Source organism: Lemur catta, chromosome 11 (genome assembly GCF_020740605.2).
Source record: "Lemur catta isolate mLemCat1 chromosome 11, mLemCat1.pri, whole genome shotgun sequence".
NCBI classification, from domain to species: domain Eukaryota; kingdom Metazoa; phylum Chordata; class Mammalia; order Primates; family Lemuridae; genus Lemur; species Lemur catta.
This window is the reverse complement of record NC_059138.1, coordinates 18,175,206-18,200,360: the sequence shown is the minus strand read 5'-3', so window position 1 is coordinate 18,200,360 and position 25,155 is coordinate 18,175,206. Positions and strand designations below refer to the sequence as shown.

The following is a 25,155-nucleotide window of genomic DNA, read 5'->3' as shown; positions in this document are numbered from 1 at the left end:
CGTTTGCCAGAAGTGAGTGGAGTGGACTGGCACCCTGACAGTCACTGTGGGATGGGGACAGGGCCCCCAGCACAGAGCCAGTCCTCCAAGGTGGGCTCTTGCTGGTCAGAGCTTGGCCTCCAGGCCGGGTCCTGCACGAAGATGCTGCCAGCGGAGGGGGGAGCCACAGTACAAAGGTCTGATTTGGGGGTGCTTGGAACCAACCCCAGTTCATCAGTACCCCAAGCAGGACCGGGCCCCCAGAACTCTCCTCAGCTTTTGAGAGCCAGGAAGGGAAACTGAGGTGTGTAGGCATTAAGATCCACCTGGGGCAGCTCCTACCTGACGATGCTCCACTCTGGCTCGATCCGCACGATGGTGGGGTCCTCCACGTACTGGAAGACCAGGTCCTGGTGGATCTTGGCCCTGTCCACCTGCACCATCACCTTCATCTCCAGCACCTCGTCTGAGGACGTGGTGTTGCAGATGATGTAGGATGGAGATCGCCTGGAGGGAGGGGAGAGAGACAGCGCTGGGTGCCTGGGTGAAAGCAGGACGGTGGCCCTGGGTCAGGGGTCCTCAGAGGCAGTGGGTGAGCGCTGCCCTAGACACACAGCTCGAGGACCAGTGACAAGATGCTGTCCTTGACCCAACTTTGGGCAGGCTCCTCTGACTCCCATCCTCGGGTCTGTCTTTGGTCTGCACAGCCCTGTTCTTGCTGGATCCTGCTAGGTCTGTTTGGCGAGAAGCCCCCACACCTGATATGTGATCACCTTGACAACTGATCAAATTCCTCATGCCTTGGTGCCTGCTCACCCTGGCCTGCCTCCAGCCAGAATCCTAAGTCGGGTTAGCATGAGCCCTCCTGCCCCCGACAGCTCCTCTAGTGATTCCGCCCCGGCCCCTCACTCTGCCCGTTGGCTGTAAATCCCCACCCCCCAGCTATCTTTGTCATATTTGGAGTTGAGCCAGGTCTCTCTCCCCTACCGCTGCAGTCGTGACGTCAATTGCAACAGTCCTGGACAAAGTCTTCCTTACCACTCTGACAAGCGTCAGAGTAATCGCTTCTTGAACACCAGTGCTGCGCGGCCTGGCCTAGTCTGACTTGAGGTCTATCACGGCTCTCAACATAGCTCCCTGCAGAAAACCTCTCTCTAGAGACCCCCAGGTCAGCTGAGGGTGTGTCCCTGGCCACATCTCCTTGAGTGCTCACTGGACGCACCTCCTGCCTCCCTCCTGCCCCCTACCCCTGCCATAGCAGGTGCGCCCGTCTGGGGTCGCTGCTCCTATCCGCTCCTGGCAGGCCCAGCTGGCTCTGCAGCACCTGGAGAGGACCTGACCCCAGTAAATGGGCTCCAGTTGTGGAGTCCAGACTGTGTTCTGGGGCACCCCCGGGTTCTGCAGAGGGGGTGCCGTGGGGGCACCAAATGAAGGGGCCGTAGCATGATGGGCCTGCCCAGGTGGGGCAGCCTGGCAGGTCTCCAGACTGAGCTGAAGTCGTCTCCCAAGAGAACACCCACTGCCTCAGGGAAGAGGAAGGACTTCCAAGGAGTTAGCCTGGGAAGTCCCTGCATTTGGCAGCCTGTCCCCGCTCTGCAGGGCACCCAAGCTGCCCTGCGGTGATTTTCGGTGATTTTCTTGTCTAGCCCTGCCCCTCCTGGGCTGCAGCGAGGGAGTTACCTGTGGAAGAGGCAGGGCTGCGTCCCGAACATCACCACCACGTTGCTGCCGGCGTTCAGGTTGGTGCCGGTGATGGTCACTTGGGTGCCCCCAGACATGGGTCCCCGGCTGGGCTTCAGGTCCGAGAGAGTCAGCGTCTGTGCAGAAAGGACGTGGCCTGAGACACCACCAGGACAGGATGGAGGGGGCTTCTGGGCAGGCCTGAGGCCCTACCCCACTTCCCAGCTCCCTTCTGGAATATTAGTAATGGTGACCTCCCAGAGGGCCACGGCACTTTTGTTAGGCTTGTGTTGTGAACTAAAATAAAATCCCAAGCCCTCCTGCTATCTGAACGGACCCCCCTCTTGGCCAAGGAGACCCCAGGAAACCTGGCCATGATGGGAAAGGAGGTTGGACAGCCTCTCATACCCTTCCCTTCTAGAGGTTAGATAGGACAATTGACTGGCATAATGTCAAAACAGAGATCACAAGACTGACACAACACACTCTTTGTGACAATAAGACACTAAATTATTAACAAGACCTAAGGCCACGCAGGGCAAAGGTTAAATCACTACAGGTCACCAATTTGCTTAACAGATCCCTCAAGTATTGTGGCTTGTCTCTGATTAACTCCTTAACTTAAAACATTCCAAGGCTTTAGAAAAAGGTTTATTTGTTTAACTATTAGAAATCAAAGAATCTTTGAACCCACCTATAAACTATAAGTCTCCACCCTTCTTGAAGATGTCCTGCCTTTTTGGGCCAAACCAATGCACACCTTCCGTGTATTGATTTCTGATTTTACCTGCAATTCCTGTCTCCCTACCATGTGTAAAGACAAACTGTAACCTCACCACCTTGGGACCACTTGCTCGAGACTTGCTGGGCATGGCTCCCTCAGCCATGATCACACATTTTCGACTCAGAATAACCTTGTTTACATTTTTTACAGAGTTTGTGTTTTTTTGTATTAGTACTGTAGATAGGCAATGTTCCGGACCCTGAGAATTGCATCTCTATACTAATAACAGTAATAATAATAGCTGCCATGTACTGATTTTTTAAGTGTTAGGCTGTATAGTTTTCATCTGTAGCAATAGATACGTACATATATAATTTAATCACCAATCAGTTCTATAAAGTACGTATTACTACCTATTTTACAGAGGAGATTCAGAGAGGTTAAGTAAGTTTTCCAAGGTCACAGAGCTAAAAAGTGGCACAACTGAGATCTAACTCCAGAGCTCACATTCTCAACCACCCTCCAATCTACAGTCTCTGTTCTTGGGAAGGTGACTTGCCCCTACCGCAGGCCTCTCCAGAGAGCTGCCCACAGCACCCAGGCGCAGAGCAATGGGACGGGAGGGCCCCAGGGAAACTCCGGGAGAGATGAAAAAAGGATCAGTTGCTGTCAAGGGCTGCGGTAGCCCTGGGCCAGGATGGGACTGCTGAGGAGTGGGGTTCTCAGTGGGGGCAGGGCAGAAAAAAGCCCTTGACAGCTGGGGATTTGGAGTTGCAGTTTGTTCTTTCATTAGCATTTTAATGGAAAAACTTTCTTCAGTCCCAGGTGAGAAGCCTGTATCTGCATTTAAATGAAGATTTCCCTCTCCCTTCCCCAGCTACCGCCCCCTTAAAGAATTCAGCACAGAACGTCTGGCCCACTGGGCTCCTGGGAGTGGCTGGCAACCTCCCCTCCTTAGTGATACCTCCGGAGAAGGAAGGCCCCAGCAGAGTCTGCACACCCACCACCTGGCATGTGCACATCCAGGTCTGGGGACACGCAACGACTGCAGCCCCCGGCCTGCCTCCCCACCTCCCAGTGTCCTGTCTCTGGATCCCAGGTCCGGCATCCCCACAGCATGGGCCAAGCCAAGGAACAGCTTGTAAGCCAGACTCTGTTCCTGGCTCAACCAGGAAGAGGGTGGGATGAGGCTGTGGAAAGAGGCCTCCCTTTTCAGCTCTGCCGGGGTCATGCTGTGTGACTCTAGACAAGACACTTAACCTCTCTGATCACAAAATCAGGGGTCTAGGCAAAAAAGTGGTTATCTCTAAGGTCCTTGAGAGTTTTCTTGTTCTGTAGCATGTACCTCTCCAAATGGTCCCTTTGTCCCCTTGTAAAGGGGCACTGCTGACCTCCCCAGAGAGGGAAGGGAAAGTGAGAGAAAGAGGGAGAGAGTCTGTGCACACCGCCTTTGAGGCAGGATTGTCCTAGAGAGATACAGTCAAACGAAGCATTACATAAGGTATCCCTGTAACAAAAACATTTGTACCCCCTTAATATTTTGAAATTTTAAAAAAGGGGAAAAAAAGCACAAGGAAGTTACAATAGACGGGGGATGGGGGTGGGCGCTCCCTGGCAGCCTGCAGGTGAGGGGTCCTAGCAGAGGCAGAGTGAGGAAGTCCCAGCAAGCTCCGCGGTGGCGCTGTCAAGGGGCCGGCTGGCGGGGAATTATTCCGGGGGTGGGGAGAGGATGTTATGGAGACATGTTTTAGAGTTGTGAGAAACTATTAATTATTCAAGTCATGCTTCATAAATATTTCACGGTGGGCTTGCACGGGGGAATCAGATTCCGCGTTCCTTGCCACCTCTTCGCTTGTCTCCAAGACGGGGGTACAGAGAACCGGAGAAGCATTCCCTGCACGGAGACCTCTGGCGACAGCTGTGACAGCTCTGAGTGCTCATTCGGGGGCCTTGGGCTTGGCGTTTGGGTCTGGGTTTTGGGTGAATAAACCCACAATCAGAGTCTGGCCTGACTGTGGAGGGAAACTGAGGAAGACTCAAACTCTGCACGCAGCCTGGGCACTGGGGAGGGGCTCCCCCTCATGCCCCAAGTCCCCAGATGACCCTGGGGAAGGGGCTCCCCAGCTGTGCCAGGACTCCAGGGGGGCCGGGGGCTTCTGTGTGGGGGGGCGGTCCAAGGAGTGCCACCCCTGAGCTGCCTTGCCAGGTGGGAAGGCCAGCAGTGAGGGCTCTGAGACGCAGGGAGCATGACAGAGGGGGATTGTGTCCCTTTCCAACTCCCTGAGGAGGCTCACAGAGATGTCTGTCCCTCATTTCCACCCAGAACCCCTAGGGGCTCTGTGGGGGACCCTCGCACCCCTCCTCCTCCCTGAAAGACCATACAGCAGACATGGGGCCCAGGGCTGGTCCTTAGAGACTCCCCTCATGCAGAAAAGTGATGCGAGCCTGAGCCCCAGGGCTCCTGGGACCAAAGCCTGTCTATCTGCCTTGTGGCATCCACTGTCACCCTCCCTGACCTGCCTCTCCTCCTCCCTACCCACCCTTGCCCCTCCCTCCCTTTGTTCCCATCTTTTGGTGCAGTTGCTGGGAACTGCCTCCCACTACGTGGAAAATCATGTTCTCCCTTAATACTCCAAACTCAACACAGCCTGCTCCAGGGTAGAACGACCATGCAGGCAAGACGACACCTTTCCTGAGAGCAACGGGACTTTCCAGTGTCTAACACACAGGCTCGCTATCGGAATTAGAACAGAGTGGAGTGCACCGGGCACAGGGCTCTCACTCCCGTGTGGGGGCCAGGGGTCCTCGGCCAGGATGCACGTTAGAATTACCTGGGCAGCTGTGGAGGCTAATTAATTAGTCTCCACAGGGGTGGGACAGGGGTCCTCTCTGACAAGAGGAGCAGGGCACAGAGAGGACCCACGGAGGGAGTCCCTGTGACGGGTGGGCCGCAGGGCCCATGGGCACCCACAGCTCGGGTCTGCATGTTCCGGGCTCTGAGGAATCAGGGGTCCCGGCTCGGTGCCAGGGAAGGAGGTGGGGATGGGCGGGCAGCGGGGAACACAAAGCCTGGAGAAGTGGGACTGGGTGTGTGGGTGGCCAGGCCAGGAGCCTGGACAACAGCTCACAGGCTCTTCTGGAGGTGGGGCTGACCTGTCGATAGTGGCATTTCTGTGGTGGTAGGTGGATTACAAGGGGTGCAGAGAGAAAGGCAAGGGGAAGATCTAAGGAGGCCATTGTGGTGGCAAAGAGAATGGGAAAAGGAGGACTCGGGACAGGGTGACAGGTTGGTATCAGGAGTTAAGGGAAGCTGAGCCCAGCCCACCAGCACTGCAGGCCTGGGGACAGGCCACCCATGGGACGGCCAAGAGAGGAGGATGCACTGTCCGCGGGAGCCGACAGCCAGCATGGGCCACGTGGTGACGATGGCAGGACACCTGCGTGGCTGTGGCCTGTGATCTGGTCACGGAGGTGGGAGGCCTGGCTGGAGACCCCGGTGGAGGCAGCTGAGGCTCAAAGGAGCCCTCAGCTTAATGGAGTCAGGGCAGCTCTAGTGCTGTCACCAGAGCCACTGTCACGGCCACAGATGGAAAACTCCTCTGGGCAGTGGACGGGCCAAGGACGGCAGGGCTTGTGTGGCCATGCAGCAGTCCCCTCCCTCTCCACCTCAGCCGCCAGGTGGCATCAGAGCCAGATCTCACGGCCGATGTTAGCAAGTACCTGGCGAGTATTGTCTCTCTGTCTCAATCTCTGTCTTTCTATGTATATATAATATACAATATATATGTACATGCTTTACATATAAATGTGTATACATTTATCACTGGCTGTCTTAATGTGTACCGGGTTTAACCTAGAAATTCCCTCATTTTAGAAGAAAGTGGGGGTCTAAATCGTAAACAAATAAGTTTATTTGTTTAAATAACATCTCCATGAACCCCACCCTATGTACATGTTCTCATTATATGAGTCCCCGTGCGTGTTCAGTGACAGCCACTGTGTCCAGAGGCCGGCTGGCTTCCAGGCAGCAGGGGTGGGGGACGCAGCCACAGGCCCAGGTGGGAGCAGCTCTCTGAGGTTCGGCCCTGAGCTCATTCATGTCTGTGCTCAGTCCTCCTGCCTGGGGGGCCGTCGCTCCCCTCCCAGACTGCGGGCCTCCTGAGGGAGGGCTGGGGCGGGTCTTATTCTCCACTGTGGCCAGAGCCATCACATTACAAAATTCAGCTCAAACAAGTATTTATCCAATAATCTGGTGAGAGGTATTGTGCAGGGGATAAATGGCCACCAGTTGAAGGAGAAGGAAGAAGAAGGAAGAGGGCAGAGGAGAGAAAGGAGGATGAAGGGAGGAAGGGAGGGAGGAAGGAGAGGAGGAGGGGAGGAGGGAGGGAGAAAAGGTGAAAGCCAGACTTCCATGACATAGTTCAGGGCATTTGATGCCCAGGCATGAAATCCATCACTTCAGGCTTTTGGCATCCACGAGCAGCTCAGGATCACGAGTGGCAGAGAATGTGCACGTGTCTCCACCATCCCCGTAATCACAAGGCTGAGGGGTTCCCAAAGCCCCTGCCCCCCAAAACCACCTGTGAGGCAGTGTTTGCAGGGATGGGAGGGTGCAGGCTGGAGGGAATTCCAGGATTGGGGTGAGATCCCAGAGAGGCCACAGGATGGGGACGGGGTGGTGGGGGAGAGGCGGGTGGAGGGAGATGGCAGGTGGGAGGTGGGAACGAGATGTGGGGCAGGGGTAAGGGGGCCGCAGGATGGGATGATGGTGAGTGGCTGCTGGTTTGAATGTGTCCCCCACAGTCATGTGTTGGAAGCTTAATCGCCAGTGCACCATTGCTGAGATGTGGGACTTTAAGAGATTAATGTCACTACCACAGGAGTGGGTTTGTTATCGTGGAGTGGGTTTGTTATAAAAGTGAGTCTGGCCCTCTCTTACACTTTTGCGAGTGCTCTCCTGCCCTTCCACCTTCTGCCAGGGGACGACGAGGCCAGAGGGCCCTCCCCAGATGCAGACCCTCAGTCCTGGACTTCCCAGCCTCCAGGACCGTGAGCCAAACAAATGCCTGTTCTTTGTAAATTACTCAGCCTCAGGCATTCTCCATAGAAGCAGAAAAGGGACTAAGACATTGGGGTGGTGGGATGAGGGTGATGGGATGATGGGCCGTGAGCACACAGGTGGCAGTTGCAGAAATAATAAAATAAATGATACTAGAAGTAATAAACACATTTTACGTCATTTTCACAAGATCATGGGGTAGATGCTCTTATTATCCCCATTTTAAAAATGAAGAAACTGAGGCACAAAAATATTAAACAACTTGCCCAAGTTCACCCAGGTAGTAAGTGACACAGCCCAGTCTCAAATCCTAGGAGTCTCCATGCAAAGTCCCTACTGTCGCCTACCTCCCGTGCCACCCGCCACATGGGGACATGGCCCCGAGAGCTAAAGCAACGCACCTGCAGCCACACAGCCAGGCACAGCGGAGTCTGGATTTGAATCCAGGTCCTCCAGACTTCAAAGCCTGTGCTCTCCCCCACTGTAGGACAGGACTCCCATGAATTTAGTGGGGCTTGCATAGAGGCTTCTTGCCCTGGGTTTGCCCACTGAGGTCTCGAGGGACTCAGCAATCGTGGTAGTGAGGTCTGTGGCCTGCTCCTGCCAGGCTGCTGGTGGCCAGGACTCACCATGAAGTAGTAGAGCTGCGAGGACCGGGCCATGAACTCGGGTCGACACACGGCCACACAGATCTCCACGAAGCCCGCGTGCTGGCTGGGCTTGGCCTCCCCCATCTCGCACACAATCCTGCAGGGAACAGAGGAGACCCTGTGGGTTACAGGATTCCCAGCCATGACCCTGGGCCCATAGCACTGACCCTGGCCCCTTTCTCTGCAGTAGGGTCTCAGGGATCGGCAGGGAGAAGGGGATAATGATACCCGGATTGCTCCCTGCAGGGGCTCCTTCTTGGCTGTTAGGAAATGTTGAGGGAGCCTAGGAGAGGGTCCCTGTGTTCCGACCCCAGATGCTCAGTCCCCAGTGCATGTTTGTCCCTTCATCTGTTAACTAAATGGGAGGGAATGTGCCAGCCGCGGCTCAGGGACTAGAGCTGGCAGAGCCCAGAGAGGTAAGGTAACCTACCCAAGGCCACAAGCAAGTCAAGCCCAGAACGTGGAGCTGCCCTGTTTTCCAGGCCCTGACCTAGGAGCTTCGTGCTCTCAGTGCTCAGGCTGCCTCAGTGAGGAGCTGTCTGCCCCCAGCCAGCCCTGCTTCCCAGCTGGGCGAGAAGTACTTGTGTTTAAAATTTTCTCTTTTTAAAAATTTTTATTGCTTTAATTATAAAATTTGTTCATACCCTTTAAAAACAAACAGTACAGAAGTGTGGCAGTAAGGAGTGAGTGCTTCTTTCTTCACTCCTAACCACTCAAAAATTTGCTATATATATTCTTGCAGACATAGATATATATACTCTGCATTTTACAAATGAAGAATCCAAGGCACAGTCAAGTTAGGCAACTTGCACAAATGTATATATTTGCATACACACACACATATATACAAGTATGCATATATATTTATGTTTTATATGCATGCATGCACATAAACATAAATATATCATACATACACACATATATAATTATACGAGGACTGCCTGGAAAGTATCCAGCCATTGTATTCATGTATCCACTGCATCCATGGCTGGATACTTTCCAGATAGCCCTTGTATACAAATATATGTAGAGAAAGATGTATGTACTTTTCTTAAGATAAAAGCAAAACATACCATACCTACTGTTGTAAACACCTGTTTTTACTCAACACTATAGCAGAGACTTTCCTTCATGGCACTCAGAATACAGCTCTAGTTTATTCTTTTTAACAACTTCATAGTATTTCATAACATGACTGCACCATCATTTACATAATAACCATCCTCCTACAGATAAGCATTTAATTCTCCTGCTTTTTCTCTTACTCCAAATAATTCTGCAAAATGAACCAACTTATGCGCACATCCTTAAGCGTTGTATATTTATTGGAATAGATTCCTAAGGAGGGAACTTACTGGGTCAAACGGTTTGTGGATTTAATAACATTTGATAGGTAAAGCCAAATAATGCTCCAAAAAGGCTGTGCCAATTTCCACTTCTATCAGTGGTCCACTCTTTGGCCAAAACTAGATATTCGCAATCCTTTGAAAGTTTTTCCAATATAATAGGGGAAAGAGATCTCATTTTACTTTTAATTTCCATGATTACTAGTGAGGTTGCACATGTTTTCATGTGGGTTTTTTTTTTCTAATCTTGCATAGCCTTTCCTTTGACTTCTCTGCTGAATGAAGCCTTCTCTCTGTTTTGCTGATAGATTGTCTTTTTGCAGAAACTTCTGAATTGGGAGTATTAATTTTCATGTATTATAAATATTGCAATTATTTTCTCCTTGTTAGTCATCTTTCAACTGTGTTTCCAATGTCTTTTGCTGAACTAAAGCTTAAAAGTATCTGTGTGGTTAAATTGGTTGTTCTTTTACTTTACGGTTTCTAGGTTTTGTGTTTCTCTTGGGAGAAATTTCTGGGTAAGGGTCCTGCACAAATACATACATTTCTGTCCAAATAACATAATTAATACATGTTCAATGTGAAAAAATACGGAAAGTATGTAAAAGCATTTGTCATACATACACCCTCCCAACCAACTGCACCACTCAGAAGTATCCATTGTCAACATTTGGGTGTATATGTGTTCAGTCTTGCTTTTCTTTTACAAAATTAATTAGTAACTCTGCATTCTACTTGATAACCTGTATTCTTGCTTAATAAGCCTCGAGTACATGCTTGGCCATGATTCTTTTCTAATATCAGATTTAATGGCTGTGTAGTTTACTATCCTATGCATACACAATAACTGATTAAATTCCCTATTTTTGGACATGCAAATTGCTTCTGAATGTTTACTATTACAAATAAGGCTGAAATAAGCATTCTTGCAAATAAATGTTCATGCAGTCTTGTTATTTAGGGAATGTTCTAGAAGTGGGATGGCCAGGCTAAAGAATTTTGACACGTATTTCCAAATTGCCTTCCAGAAAGTTTGTCCCAGTTTACCCTCTCACCGTGATCAAAGAAGTCAGCAACTTCCCACAGCTTGCCTCTCATCTGCACTGGGCATTCACTTTTTAACATTGTTCCCCATTGTTTTAATTTGCATTTCATTGATTACTACTGCTGTTAAACATTTTTTTTTTATATGGCTTTTGGTTCTTTGTATATCTTGTGAATTATACAAGCTCTTTGCTTGTTTTTTTGTGATCTTTGCCTTTTGTTTGTAAAACCTCTTTATATGTTAAGAAAAAGTATCTATTATCTGCGATAGGGTATAACCAGATTCCAGGTTTATCATTCACATTTCTATTTTGCTTACAATGATATCTGATGCACACGTTTTAAAGATTTATGTACTCAAATCCCCTCATCTTTTTCCTTATAATTTCTTCTTTTGCTGTTTGAAACCTTCCTCTTCCCAAGATCAAATAAATTTTCACCTGTATTTTCTTCTAATCCTTTCACAGTTTCATTTTTTAAACTTAACTCTTTAATCCGTCTGGGATTTATTTTGGTGCATAATGTGAAACATGGATCTGATATTGTACTTTTTCCGGGGAGTTAACCAGTACCAATTATTGAATGATCTCACCTTTCCTTGCTGATTTGAAATGCAACCTCTATCATATACTAACTACATTTTTACATATGGGGATTCTTTTTCTGGGTGTTCGATCTTATTCTGCTGATGGAGTTAGTATAATAATATTTTAATCATGAGGCTTTATAACAAAACTTTTGACATCTGGCTATGTAGGTTTAAAGTAGGATATTTTAAGATTCCCCAAATCATTATATATCAGTAGCAGCCTGCTTTGGTCTTGTTCTGGAAATGCCTCAACAAGTTGAAGGAGCCAAAGAAAGATCTTCTGGTAACTAAGCGATGATGGACCAGGAAGGTGAGTCCTACCAAGACTAGATCCTTAAATCACCCGACATCCTCTGAGTGCCTTGGGAGGATCCTGATGCAAATGAGGGAGAACTGAGGATGGCAGTCCTGAAGGTTTAGAATCACTAAATCTGGGTAAGACCCAGCAAGCAGAAATGGAAACTGCACTGGCATACCTAATGGAGGCCTTGTGAAGAGTCAATAACTTTTATACACACAGGACAAGTGACAAGGTTTTGCTCCAGGAGGGACAACAAAGCTGGTGTGGAATATAGATGCTATTGTGCTGGTAAACATTCCATAGCTGTGTTTGCTGGGCTGGAAAATGGTGCTCACTTATTTACAAGGCAATCCATGATTTGCAAACCTCCTGCACTGGCTGGGTTCCAGGCCAAGGTCGCCGTTGAACAACCCTCTCAGTGGGCAGCAGACTTTGCAAAGAGAAAAACAATCCGAAGTACCCACGGGCCTGAGAATGGGTGTGGAATTTCATTTTCAGTCTCTGAAGAGAGTGGTCCAGGATCAGCCTCATGGTGGGGGAATGCTGCGGGGGGAGCCAGGGACAGCAAAGGGAATTGAACTCACGCTTCTCTTGCACATTTTAATTTTGTTCTGTGTCACCTCCACCCCGCATACTCAAAGTTGGTAACAGCCACGCTTCTCTTCTCTCCCTCTCTACGCTCCCCGACATGGTAGCTGGCTGGTTCAGCGGGTAAGGAGCTGAAGTCCTAGAATATTAGGGCATTCTCCTCTTTCTCCCGCCATCTGTTGGAGACCAGGGAGTCCCTGATACCGACTTATCTTCCCTCCCCTCCTCTTCCTCCCATGTCTCAGGGTGGCTTCACTTACTGTTCTGCAGGGACGTAGCCATCCACCAAAGGGCTGCACTCCACACCGGCCACCTTGACATGCGAGGCGATGTCGCGGAATTCCAGGCCCAGGTTCTCCCCTCGGATGGTGACCTTGGTGCCCCCTTCCCGGGGGCCTGTCACTGGGATTATCTGGAGAGGGGAAGAGAGATGATTGGACAGGCACCAAGACGCAGCCCTCACTCACTCGCTGATGGGGCCAGGAGATGCTGCCGGCTTTTCTCTCCTCTGTGCCCACGACCCTGCCTGGTCCAAGTCCGTGGGGACACCCAAAGCCTGGGGCAATCAGTGGGCAGTAGCTTTGGGCAAAGCAGCCCGTGTCTGTTTGTGGTCTTAGGAGCAGGGTTCCGAGCCCGTGGAACATCTTCCCGTTTCATAGGAGAAGAGACGGGATGCAACGTGATCAGCATTGCTACTGGGTGATTCACAGGAAACTGGGATCAAAACCTTCTGGTGTCTGCTTGTGTTTGTTCACTCTCAGGGAAAACTAAAACCCCTGCTGCCAGCCCAGAGCCCTCCACCCCACGGTAATCCTACCCACCTTTTGAGACACTTCTCAAATGTCACTTCCCAGAACCCCATTTTCTTTCTCTCTGCTGAAATTCCAAGGCACCTTCTTTGTGTCACTCACATAGTCACAATTACTGGTGCCTGGTTCCTCGTCCTTCCCACCCACAGCCCCCTCCCTTGCGATCCCGAGTCTGTGGACAGGGACCGTGTCTCACCTCTCCCTGGGGCCTTTGCAGTGACAGCACCACCTTTGCATCTTGCGCTGTAACTGTGCTGGAACCCACAACTATCCAAACGTCTTTCTGGAATTGTATGGGCATTTCTTGCCATCCCTTGGCCTTCCATTTTAGGCTTGGTGCCCCATGGATTTGGGTTAAATTTAAACTTTACCCTCATACAATGGTCAAAATGAGTGGCTTTCCCTCCTAGGAGGTCGCCATCGGTGTTCAAAACCCGTGATTGACATGTCAGGAGGGCCTGCCTTGAGGTGTGCAGTTGACACACTGTCACCATGACTTGCCGTACTCTATAGACCAGAGCAGGGCCGGCTCCCATTGCTGGTGACCTGAGCACCAGCCTGGATCGTGGCCAACGTCAGTGCGATTGCAACGCAAGGAGCCCAGAGAGCCTGACTCTAGCCCTTTCCAGCGTGTCCTCCCCTCCCCATCCTGCAGGGTCACAGCTGTGGTCACAGCTGGGGACAGCATCCTGGGGCGAGGGTGAAAGGTGAGGGAAGTGAAAGGAATGAGCGGCTCTGCCAGGTGAGGCTGCTCAGCGACAACAGGCCAGCTACCTGCTGCCTCCCACGCATGCCCCGTGTGCAGGTGGGCGTGTGTGTGGTGAACACGTGCACAGGTGTGAGCATGTGCACAAGCGCGTCCCATCACAGGGGAAAAGCGCTTCCCTGGAGACACGGGTGCATTTCTGTGTGACGGAGATGGACAGATGTGAAGGCGGCAGGGAGGGGAGTGTATGTTCTTCCCAAATGCCTGCCCAGCTGGTGCCCAAAGTGCCACTGGCTCCTGGCAGCGCATCCCCATGATATTCTAACCCTAGTTTGTCATCCTGAAAAAGGAGTTTTATCTCTGGCCCAGTCCTCGGTTTCCCAGGTTCCCCCAGGGCCGATGCCAGCAAGAAGGCAGTAAACAGCCTGCGTCGCAGGGAGATTTGTTTAATTTGCCGTCTCCTCCCTGTGATTTTCTTGGACCCTGGCCAAGAAAGAAGCAAGTCCCACCAACTGCACCAGACACACCATCAGCTGCCACGTGCGGCGGCCCCCAGGGATGGTTTCCCATGACGGGCACTGGGAGCAGCGGCTCCATCGTGCAGTTGCAGGGGAGAGAGTGGGGGTGGGAAGGGAGCCCTGGCTGGGGTGTGGGGTGAAGCAGTGGGGAGAGGGGATGTCCACCTGCCTCCTCTTCCGGGTCATTCTACAAGTTAAATGCGCAAATATGTTCTCCCAGTTTGAGAATCACTGCTTAGATTCCTACCTGTGCAGGAGACTGAAGTGGGGGCTGAGAGTCTAGACAAGCGGGGACGTGGAGGGTAGAGGGCTGAAAGGTGGGCGCATTTTGAGGGCCACCCCAAGGGGCCGCTTTGCTGGGTGAGGCTGTTCGCTCACAAAAGCTCAGATCCTGCCTGCTTCTACACATCCCTGGTGCACGTGCACACGTGGGGAGTGGGTGCCAAGTCTCACCCCTGCGGTGTAGGGGATGTTCGTCTAGGGATCAAGAGACCTGGGACTCGGGCCCATTTTGTTTGCACTTGGTTAGAGTAAATGCCCTTCTCTGAGCACTGGTCTCTCTGTCTGGGACAGGGTGATAATAACCTTGGCGGTGGCAGGAACTATGGGTTGGAATTCTGTCCCCACGCCAAACTCACATGTTGAAGTCCTAACCCTTAGTACTTGAGAATGTGACCTTATTTGAAGACAGAATCTTCACAGAGGCCCCAGGTTTAAGTGAGGTCAGCAGGGTGGGCTTTAGCACAGTATGACCTCATGAAAAGGGACCTTTGGACACATAGAGACGTGCACAGACGAGGACGGTGGGAGTCCCACGTGGAGAAGACCGCCATCCACAGGGCAGGGGAAGGGACCTGGTGCAGATTCTCCCTCCCAGCCCTTGAGGGAACCAACCCCGCTGACGCCTTGATCTTGGACGTCTGCCTCCAGAACTGCGAGGCTGCTGCTCAAGCCGCCCAGTTTGAGATGCTTTGTGAGGGCAGCCCAGCAACCTGACAAAACAGGGTGTTGTGAGGACAGGTGAGGTAGCAGGTATGAAGGTGCCATGCAAGCTGTCACACACTACACACGGAAAAGGCATGTGATTGCGCCTGTCTTATTAGATTATCCGGCGACGTGTGCATTTGCGAAACTGTGCACGAAGCTGGCGACCAGTGTGTCCTCACTGTTTACTGAGGCAGAGCCTGAGCTCCCTTCTTCCTCTTCTCCTCCCCCTCCCCCGCCCCAGCTGCTTCACCATGAGCACCAGCGTCCACACTGGCAAAGAGGTTTTGAGCACCTACTATGTGCTAAGCGCTGTGCTAGAAGCACAGCTGTAGCTGTGGAGGAACATGTGGATAGAGCGATGCACCCCTCTTCTTTATTTTGAGAGGTGGGCAAGGGACCCCAGCCACAGTAGAAAGGGGGAGCTTAGGTGGCCTTTCTGCTGGGAGTGGGCAGTGGGGAACTGAAGAGACGGGGCTACCTAAATCCACCGCAGGGGCAGTGATTCCCTTGGCCTGGACATCCCTGGCAATGATTTTAATGATGATGAATGGGGAGGGGGCTGGGGAGGGTCCCCTGGCTGGGCACAGAGCACGGGCACTTTGCGTGTGTACACTCGTGTAATCCTCCTGTGCTCAGGCCCACCGCAGAGATGAGGAAGGTGAGACGCAGACAGTGGTGACTTAGCCCTGAGCTACCCAGCAGTTAGCTGGTGGAGGCTGGATTCAAACCCTGTTCTCCGTGACCCACGTCTCTGCATGTTTACCTCTTCCCCATGCCCCTCACTGGGCCTTTGCTCCACAGCCTGTGTCCCGTGGTGCTCCTGAACTAGCTGCATCTTGCAGCGGTAGGGCTTGCTTTGGGAGAGTCCTGAGGTGACCTCCTCCACCTCCCCAGGCTGGGCTCTGCCCCCTGGACCCCAGGCAGCCGCCTCCCACTGGCCAATGCTTGGTGAGGCTGCCACTGGCAGAGCTTCACGGTTTTGCCTCCGCAATTCTCAAAGGGAAGGGCTGGCGAGGACCGAGTCCTGGACACAGCTCAGGCGCAGCATCCAGCAGGACAGTCGACCCCCTTTGACAAGGGAAGGGTCTCTGATCCAAGCCTAAGCTTCCGGGAAAGCTAGGAGGGGAACTAGTATGCTGCCCGGCCAGGTGGGGCAACTGAGTCCACCCAGCGACCACTGGGGTGACTGATGCCACAGCAGGGCGCGGTGCAGCAGCCGGGAGCGTGCCCAGTCGGGCTGCAGGCCCACCCCAGCTTACCTCCGTGATGCGGGGGTTCGTGCACTTGCTGTTGGCGCCCGACAGCTCCAGCCAGCGGCTCTCCTGGGCGGGGCAGTGCTGGCGCAGGGTGCACTGGCCCGGGCCCTGGCACCAGCCGCACGCAAAGTCTGGGTCCGCCTTGAGGCACAGCCCGCAGCTCTCGCGCATGGCTCCGCACTTGTAGAGGTGAACTGCAGGGGGCAGAGGGCAAGGGGTGCTGTGGAGCCAGGAGGGGCAGGGGAGGGACAAGGGGCACAGGCCCAGCCTGGGCTGGTGGGACACCAGGGCAGCTCCGCCCCCTTAGTCGTTCTGAGGCGAAGCAGAACCAGAAAGGAAGTCCAGGCCCGAGCAGAGGAGCCTCATGGGGCAGCTGTGGCCCTGTGTCCACTACCAGCACTGGGCAGCCCTTCCCCACGTCCTGCTCATGCCACGCCCCTCCCCGAAGCCACCAGCTGTATGAAGCCCCTGCCCAAGAGGTGACTGACAACTGTGGATGGTGGAGAGGCTGAGAGGAGTACTGAGAGGGACAGCCACTGGGAGGTGGGGGCGGAATGCACCTGCCAGGACCACAGGGCTGGTCCCTCCCCCACCGCTCCCCCGCCAGGCCCAGCCCTTCCCCACCTTTGTTCTGAGCCGGGTTGTCGATGTTGAAGTGCCCGTTCCACACGACCGTCAGCTCCACGGGCAGGTTGTTGATCTCCATGCCTTCGTAGGAATACTGCAGCCAGGTGGGCGGGAGGGAGAAGAAAGCCGGGTCACGGAGCTTTCAGGGAGGGCCCAGCAGTTCAGCCTGGGGCCCTCAGGAGCTCACAGGGCTAAGGACGGGTGGAGACTGTGCACGTGTGTGCACACGAGCACGCACACGCACCTGTGTGGGCAGGTGGGGCAGCACGTAGCGGAGGGGCTGGGTGGGGCCAGGCCTCCGAGCCCATGCGGGTGCTGCTCAAGGAGCAGATGGAGCCAGCCACTCGGCCACCCCCTGTGGGTCTCAGCCAGGAGGCTGCAGCAGGAGGCCCGTTCCCACCCAGTGGGCTTTCCTGGGACGTTAACCAGGGGGGAGCCCACTTCCTCCCTGGTTGCCCAGGGAAGCCCTGGCCACTAGGCCAGGCCAGGCGAGCAATTAGATTGGAAAACTAATATCTAGGAAATGTCCAGTGTAGGTGGATGCTCTACTGAGACCTAGTGAGGGGTGATCAATTCCCAGGCAGTGGGTGGCTGCAGAGAGTGAGACATGAAGGAGGAGGGGAGGTGGGAGAGCCTGAGGGGACCCGAGGACAGACCTGGGGGTCTGGGGCTGGATGCTGGAGGCACTCACTGGCTCGAAGCCTGGATTCCTGCAGGGCTGCTGCCCTCAGGGGCTGCCTCGCTGCCTCTAGACCTGCATACGGTCCCCTTGCGCCCTGCTCCCCTGCCTGGCCCTCCTCAGGACTCTGCCACCCCTGGTCCTGGCTAAGAGGTGGGGTGGAGGGGGGGCAGAAGGGGAGGTGCTGTCTTGGGGGTGCCGGGTGGAGGGGCCGTCCACAGGCATGCCCACCCCTGATCTGCCTTCGGACAGCAGACCCTTCCCCGTCCCCCAGAGAAAGAGGGTGGCTGGAGGGAAGCCAGGGTCTACCCTGGGCAGCATTTTCAGTCCCCACCTGGTGATTTTCTCCTTATTCCACCAGATTCCGCCCAGCACAGGGGGTGGGAGTACGGGAGGGAATTGAGACAGAGTTTCTGTAGAGGAGGGGCTGGTGATTTGCTGGAAGGGGCCAGTCCAGGGGCTTGGGTTTGAAGTTGGGTTTGCAGAGCCCAAGGGCTCTTTTAACTTAGAATTAAAGTCTGGAGGGGCTGAGTTGAGGGGCGTTGATGAACATTCTGGGGCCACCGAAGCTGGCTCCCCCCAGCTGGCTGCAGCACCTTCACCACGGGGAGGACAGTGGGAACGCCTGCCCAGGAGCCTGGCGTCCACGCCTCTGCCTCTGGGCAGGAATAGGTCTGTAGCCTACTTTAAAGGAGATGTTAGAATCCTCAGCCCAGGAAATTGCCCTCAATTCCTAAATTGCAGAATGTTCTCCCACGTGAACATGCTGTGCCGCTGCTGCCCTCCAACAACAACAGAGGCGGGCTGTGCCTCCAGGCTTCTCCAGGCTCTGCTCTGGCGTCCAGAGCTTTAACTCACTCCCCTGCGACGGCTCAGGGCAGGGCCCTGCATTAGGGGGGTGGTCTGCCCTGCACCCCCTGCTCACGCTCAGGCTCTGTCTTATGACCCGTGCCACCCGGGCCCGGGACAGGGGCTGGGGTCGCAGAGCAAAGCAAAGCTTCCTGGCCCCTCAGAATCAGCAGGGGAGACTTTGAACAGACTTTGTACAGCTCTGGAGCAACAACCCAGAGATGCAGTCTCTGCGTCTGGGTCAGGCTGGGTCGTCCTAAGTTGTCCCTTAAGAAACCTCTTCCACTCTACTACACTGGCCTTTCTCAGTGGTCTGTGGACCCCTTCATCAGAATCACCTAGGGAGACCTATGAAAATGCAGATTCCTGGGCCCCCAGACCTGCTGACTTGGACCCTTTGGAGATGGGGAGCCTTTGGAAAGGGCTTCCCTGCGACTCTGGTGCTGGCCAAATTTAGAGAATCTGCTAGAAGCAGGAAGGCAGATGACGGCCCCAGCGGAGGGAGAAGAGGGTAGAAGAGGGGTGCCCTCCCGGGTGTGAGGGGGGAGGAGGGAGGGAGAGCGCACACACTTCCAAGCCTCCTGTTCCCTCCTCCAGCCACACTCCTTTTCCCAGCCTTCCAATCTCCTTCCTCAAAGGTCCCAGTGGGGAAAGGTGGTCAGGGCTAGTTCGGGCTGCCAGCTAGAGTGCTCTGGGCAGGGCTGGTTGTTCTAATCCTGGCCGGGCACCATCTGATCCCCTGGAGGCTGCGCGGGGACGGCCAGAGCTGCCAGTGGCTGGGTCAGGATTGGATCCGGCCTCTGCTCCCAGGACTGGGTCCGGCCAGGACCCAGCAGGTGGTGACTAGGGGTATGCTGGCTGAGGATCAACAGATCTGCAATCCCTCTCTCAGGAAAGACCTAAAATTCCCAGAAAAAAAGGCAAAACATTCTGCACGTGTGTGTGTGTGTGTGTGTGTGTGTGTGTGTGTGTGAGTGTCTGAGTGCACAAAGGTATTTATATGCATGCTGACTTGAGAAGAGGTTAGTGCACATTTCCATGTTATCTGTGTCCATAAATGCACACACACACACACACACACACACACACACAGTGCCACAAAATCGTTCTGCCAGTGACCAGCTATGTGAATGTGAGCAAATGATACAAGGCTCAGTTTCCCTGTTGGTAAAACAGGAATTAGAAACAGTACACACCTATTCACAGGTTGCGACATAGGATTGTTGTAAGGATTCGAGATCGGGCATAGAATACTCTTAGCATGGTGCCTGTCTAAGCACTTGAACACTGTTGTGTATTTCAATCTATGTGTATACAGTTGGAGATGCTATGCAAAACTACATTTGCACTCCCTGTGTTGCTTGCGTGCAATAATAACAGCAGCCGCGCACCCTGTGTTTATGTGCCAGACACTGGATACACGTGGGGATGTGTGCATATGAGATCGCTTATGTGTTCTGATGTGCATGTGTGTGCACGCACGTATTTGCCTTTTGGAGGAAATTGAAAATAAAAAAAAGATTTCAAGGATCAAATGTGCTGGCCATTGCTTTCTCTTTCTTTCTCCCAATCCTGGGATCACAACTATGAAATATTATAGAATCATTAACCCCAGGTGCCCCCTTCCCCCAGGTCTCTAGAGAAGTCTCTGTTGTTCCTGGGGAGGGGGGGCTCTCTGCCTCCTCAGACAGCTGGGGAGCCGGGACCACTGGCTCCGCCCCCCCAAGCCCTGCCCCACTTAGCATTTATGTAGCTCTCTGTAGTCAGGGGCAGTTAATCTGCACAGGGCTCAGCGCTGAGGGAGGACAAGTTACAGGCTCCCAGAGGCCAGGAGGTTAAGTGTCTCAATCAGGGTCTGGCAACCATGGCCAGGCTAATGGACTTTCCCCATTACCTTGGGAAAGTGTGAGCCCCCAGCATCTACTCCTTCTAAAGCAGAGAGGAGACCTCTATGTAATTGAGACATTCTTTCCTCTAATCATTCCCTTGTCCTGAGCTCTGAGATATTTTGCTGGAAAATACCACCATTCGGGCAATTAAATTAGAACAACACAACGTGACGCAGGAAGTTGGCACGCGCACCGTGTCCATCTCTGGGACTCCAGAGGGCTCAACAGACCCCGTCCCAGCTGTGCTCCAGGAAAGTAGGGAGGGGACGAGCTCTCTTCCCATCGCTCTCCGCACTGCTGTGTTGCACGTGGTAGATTAAAGTGCCAAGAGAAAAGGAGAGGCCAGTGCGGGTCCGTGGAGGCCCCGGGCCCTCGGGACGGGCACTCCAGCCAGCCAGATGCCCTTTGCAGCCCACTCGCTCTCGTGGCTGCGGAGCCTGAGAGGTGGCGGCGGGACTATTATTAGCAGCAGCACTTGACATTTTCCTGGAGCCCTGGTCTAAAGCAGGCCATGGGGGCCCACAGTTGCTCCCCCTCAGCCGCTGCCTGTGGGCCGCCCTGCCCTCCTCCCACTGCCCCTAAAGGCTGCTGCCAGGGCCTGGGCCACACAGCAGGGCTGGGGGTCCCTCCACTGCCCACGCAGCCCAGCATCTCACCCACACTGAGCTTCCTGCGTCTGCCCCTCTGTCTCTGCTGTCCTCTGAGGCCTCCTTGTCGTCCTCTTTCTGCCGTCACAAACCCAGGGGTTTCTCTGTTAGACCCCTCCGCTCCCACCATTCCCCACTGCTCATGGATTTAGGACGTGAATCGATCTCCTCCCACAGCCCTCCCTGGGGCTGAGCAGACCTTGCTCCCAGCCATGATGCCAGCGCTGGGGTAAGTTCTCTGCTGCTGTTCACCGCCCCATCTGTGATTAGGGGCGGGCTGTGAAAGTGGGTTTTGTTCCAAATTTGTACCTTACTTGCTGTGTGACCTGGGGATGGTCACTTGCCCTCTCTGGGCCTTGGAGACGCCATCTGTAACAGGATCAAGTCGATATTCTCTCAGGTGTATTTCTGCCTGATGGTATCTTGTTTCCTATAACTGTGGTAGGGGGAGGCTTGCCCTGATAATGCCCAGAGATTTTTTTAAGGAAGTCACTTAGTGACAAGCCACATCCTCGCCCAGAGCAGTGTTTAAACTGGGACCCCACTGCCCCTCATGAAAGGAGAGGCTTCTGGGAAAAGTCAGAGCCAAGCCCTCCCAAACCGTGTGATGCCAGTGGGTCCTGGTAGGCAGAGGGGCCTCCTCCCGGAGTCAGGCCCTGTCCTTGGTGGTGAGGCCTCGGGCTCCAGGCCTCCAGCCCCAATGTCACCAGGGGCCGGAAGCAGAACTGACCATTGCGCCCTGGGGCATCAGGCTTCCAGATACAAAATTCCCACAGGAGGAGCTGTGTGACCTGCTGATTTCTCGAATCCCAAAAATGCAACAGATGCCCACACTGGAGCCCATGGTCCCCTTCTTCTTCCCACAAGTGCCAACCGGGGCTCCAGCACCAGGCACCTTGTGGGGACACCACAGAGGAACAGACGGCTGTCACCTGCCTGGGACCACTGAGATCCTGTCTGTGCCCGTGTTCCCAGGAGGCTCTGATTTCGCTCCCACACTCGGGGAGTTCCCTGTGACAGCTAAAGACTCACTCAGGCAGCTCTTGGCCTAGGAAATGCTGAGGACATTTCAACACAATCTGCTTCCAATTCTGGCGGTAATTAAAATGGCACACGGTCCCAAGGAGCTTCCTGGAAGCTGAAGTTAGTCCCCAGGGTACAGAGGGAGTTCTGACCAAGGGGTTTATAGGACCAACTGACGCTGTTACCTCAGGTACCTTCGTCTATTTAATTGGGTCGGCCTAAGTCTGGGGACATTTGCATCCCCCTCTCAGGGAACTGAGAGCACGGTCATCATCTGAGGCCACAGGCTCTGTCCTCCCTCCCGCTGCCTCCTGCATCCTAGGTCGGCTTCTCCAAGGAAACAAGGCTGTTTTCCTCATGGTTTGAGATCCCTACGGGCCTTCTGCAGAGTCAAATGTGGGGCCCAAATGTGGGTCTCTTTCCGTAGGGAGGTGGTTTTAGGGAGAATTATTAATACTTGAGCCAAACCCTTGGAGCTGGTCTGCTTGGCCTCAGGATTTATGAGGCAGTAGAAGGTGTTTAACGTCCCTTTGCTTGCAGATTTAATCTGGAGTGCTGCAGAAACCTAAACAATAGCCTGCTGCCAGGGGAGGAGGGGGACGTGCACTTGGGAAGCCGTGGGGACACATGGGTTTTCAGAGGTGGTAAGATCAGTGACCAGTTCAGTGCCTGGAATGCTGAGTGACCTTGGGGAAGTGCATGGGCCTCTCTGACCTCTGTTTATGCCCTAGACTGCTTCCTGCAGGAAGAATGGGCTGTTCCATAAAGTCCTTTGTCTGGGACTCTCCTGGTCCCATGTCACAACCCCAAATACAGGCATTGGATATAAGTTCCCAGCAGCAAGCAGAAGGATGAACGGGAAGCAGTGTGACACCTGAAGGGACTCTAAGTCCAGGCCAGCCCTGCCACTCACTAGCTGTGTGACCCTGGGCAAGTTCCTCACCTTCTGATGCATTTGGGCCTCGTCTCCCCAAAGCAAATGGTGCTCCAGCTTTGGGGCCTGCATTTGCATCCATGGCCCCTTCTAAGGCCTGCCTGAGTCTCTAATCTGGTACTTACTATATTTCAGTCTTAAAGAAGGTCCCCAACTGCGTAAGTCCAGCCCCACACACCTAGATCTGCCCCTGCTTCTGGGCCTCTGTTTTCCCTTTTGTACAATGAAGAAGATCTTTAAAGTTTCTTAAAGCTTGAAAATATTATAAGTCCATAAGTCTAATATTTGTCTCTGAGCCTCTGGGTACAAAGAAAGGAGCCGAGAGAGAAAATGAGAGAGACTAGAGTGGTGGCTGGAAAGGCAACAAGGCCAGAGAGGAAGGAGGTGGCAGGAAAGTGATGGCAGGTAGGGCTCCCGTAGGGAACAGCCGTCGGCAGCCTGGGGGGCCGAGCTGGGGCTGAACGTGGATCTCTGAACTAGGCGGGTTGTGCTGACGCTCCGGTCAGCCCCCTCCCATCTGACAGTTCCCTTTGGCAGGTGCTGGGTCTGTCTCGGAAGCCTGCTCGGCTGGGAAGCAGCCTCCATGTAGGGGTGAAGGCAGTGGGGCCTTGTGGGCCCAAATGGGCTACTCAGGTCAGCCCTGGGGGGAAGGCAGGACCTGGGGCTTCCAGAGCTTCTCTCAGGAACGAGGATGGACACGAATGTTCCTGGAGCCCAACATCTGCCCATAGCAGGGCTTGGCAGCCCCCCGGCTGGTCCAGGAGTCCCTTTCACCCTGTCTTGGGCAGAGGACCCCCGTCCACCATGGCTACATGTGGAGCCAGACACTTGGTGGCTCAGACCCTGGCGTGGAGGTGCTAAGGGGCGCGGTGGCGCCAGTGGAGTTGGGGGAAGCCCCTGCAGAGTGAGGTTGACCGGCTGCTAGGCGAGGACAGTGACAGTGACGGGGTGGGGCGGCCACTCACAGAGGTGTTCTGGCACTGCACGCTGGAGCTGTTGAAGCGCAGCGCCGGCACCCTCTCCTCGCTGCCCTGGATGTTCAGGACGCACTCGTAGCCGCGCTGCCCGGACTGGGGCTGGGGGAGGTTCTTGGCCTTCAGAGTGATGGGCTTGATCACCTCCACGGGCACCAGGATCTTGTCCACTCGCAGCAGCTGGGGGCAGTCCTGGGGACAGAGGGCAGGCTCAGGTTGGGCAGCCCGGAAGCCAAAGGGGCAAGAAGGGCCCTGCAGACATAACCCAGATGTTCCCCCAGTGCCACTCTCCTCAGACACACCCACAGGAGGCCGCCAGGCTCTCACGGCCCGCCCCGCCCCCCAGCCCTGGTGGGAAGGAATGGGACTGAGAAGTCCCAAGTCCTGGTGTCCCGTCTTGAGGCCACTCCTTGCAGGGCCATCCCTGCCCTCTTCAGCTTCCCTTTTCATGCCTTTCCTGTGCACGCCATGGCCTGACACTGCTGGTCTCCTTTGGCCCTCTGCTACCCAGCAGACTGGCCCTGCCGGCTGGTGTCCTGTCCCACTGTGGGCTGATGCCGCTTTGCCTGCCAAGTTCCAGGCTGCCAAGAGTTGGGACACACAGGCCTCCAAGGAGCTCCATGGTGAGGCAAAGCCCGGGGCCTTGCTCTGCCTCAGGAATGCTAGTCTGGACCACAGCGGGGCAGGGGCGAGGGGGTATGGAGGCACTTCCATATGTGGGCTGAGTCTGGCATTTGGGAATGCTCTGGAATGGGTCCTAGAGACAGTTTAAATCCTGAAGCTTCTGATTGAGCTCTGGGGATGTTCTGACCCAGAGAAATGTCTCTCACATCAGACACACGCTGAGCTCCTCTGGACGCCAGCAATGGTGTGCGTAGCCCTGGAGCGTCAGGGGCCCAGATGGCCTTTGGGGATGGAGACAGTGAATCACCGGCCTTTCTCCGGGGGCCATCTGCTCTGTCCAGGGAGGGCTGGGGGGGGGGGAACGGGGCCAGAGGAAAGTAGGGGGGGATGCTCTGCCAGTGACTGCAGGGGCTGCTCTCCCCCTGCCCCAGCTCTCGTCCCCAGCAGAGTAAGGCAGAAAGGAAGCCAGGGGGGAATGGCCGAGGGGAGGGGTCCCAGGCAACCAGGCCACTGGCAGCTGTCCCTCCCCAATCCCAAAGCAAACATGAATCCAGTAGCTCCCCCTGTCATTGAAAGCTGGGCCAGCACAAGGCTGAGGCCTGAAGAGAGAAGACCCAAGCTAGCTCTAAAGCTGGCTGAGCTTCTGACGTGCTATGAAACTCTGAGCACATCG

The 25,155-nt window shown here is 54.2% G+C and overlaps 1 protein-coding gene across 1 annotated transcript in view; it reads right to left on the bottom strand.

The window, feature by feature from the left end:
• Positions 1–25,155, bottom strand: part of PLXNA4 (plexin A4) — a 345,855-nt gene that overhangs the window by 53,339 nt on the left and 267,361 nt on the right. The window contains exons 9-15 of the mRNA XM_045564696.1: positions 23,850–24,050; positions 16,861–16,957; positions 16,240–16,430; positions 12,221–12,372; positions 8,072–8,189; positions 1,660–1,796; positions 322–486 (exon numbers count right to left, since the gene is read on the bottom strand). Coding sequence (XP_045420652.1) covers positions 322–486; positions 1,660–1,796; positions 8,072–8,189; positions 12,221–12,372; positions 16,240–16,430; positions 16,861–16,957; positions 23,850–24,050 — 1,061 coding nt within the window. The remainder of the gene's footprint in view (positions 1–321; positions 487–1,659; positions 1,797–8,071; positions 8,190–12,220; positions 12,373–16,239; positions 16,431–16,860; positions 16,958–23,849; positions 24,051–25,155) is intronic.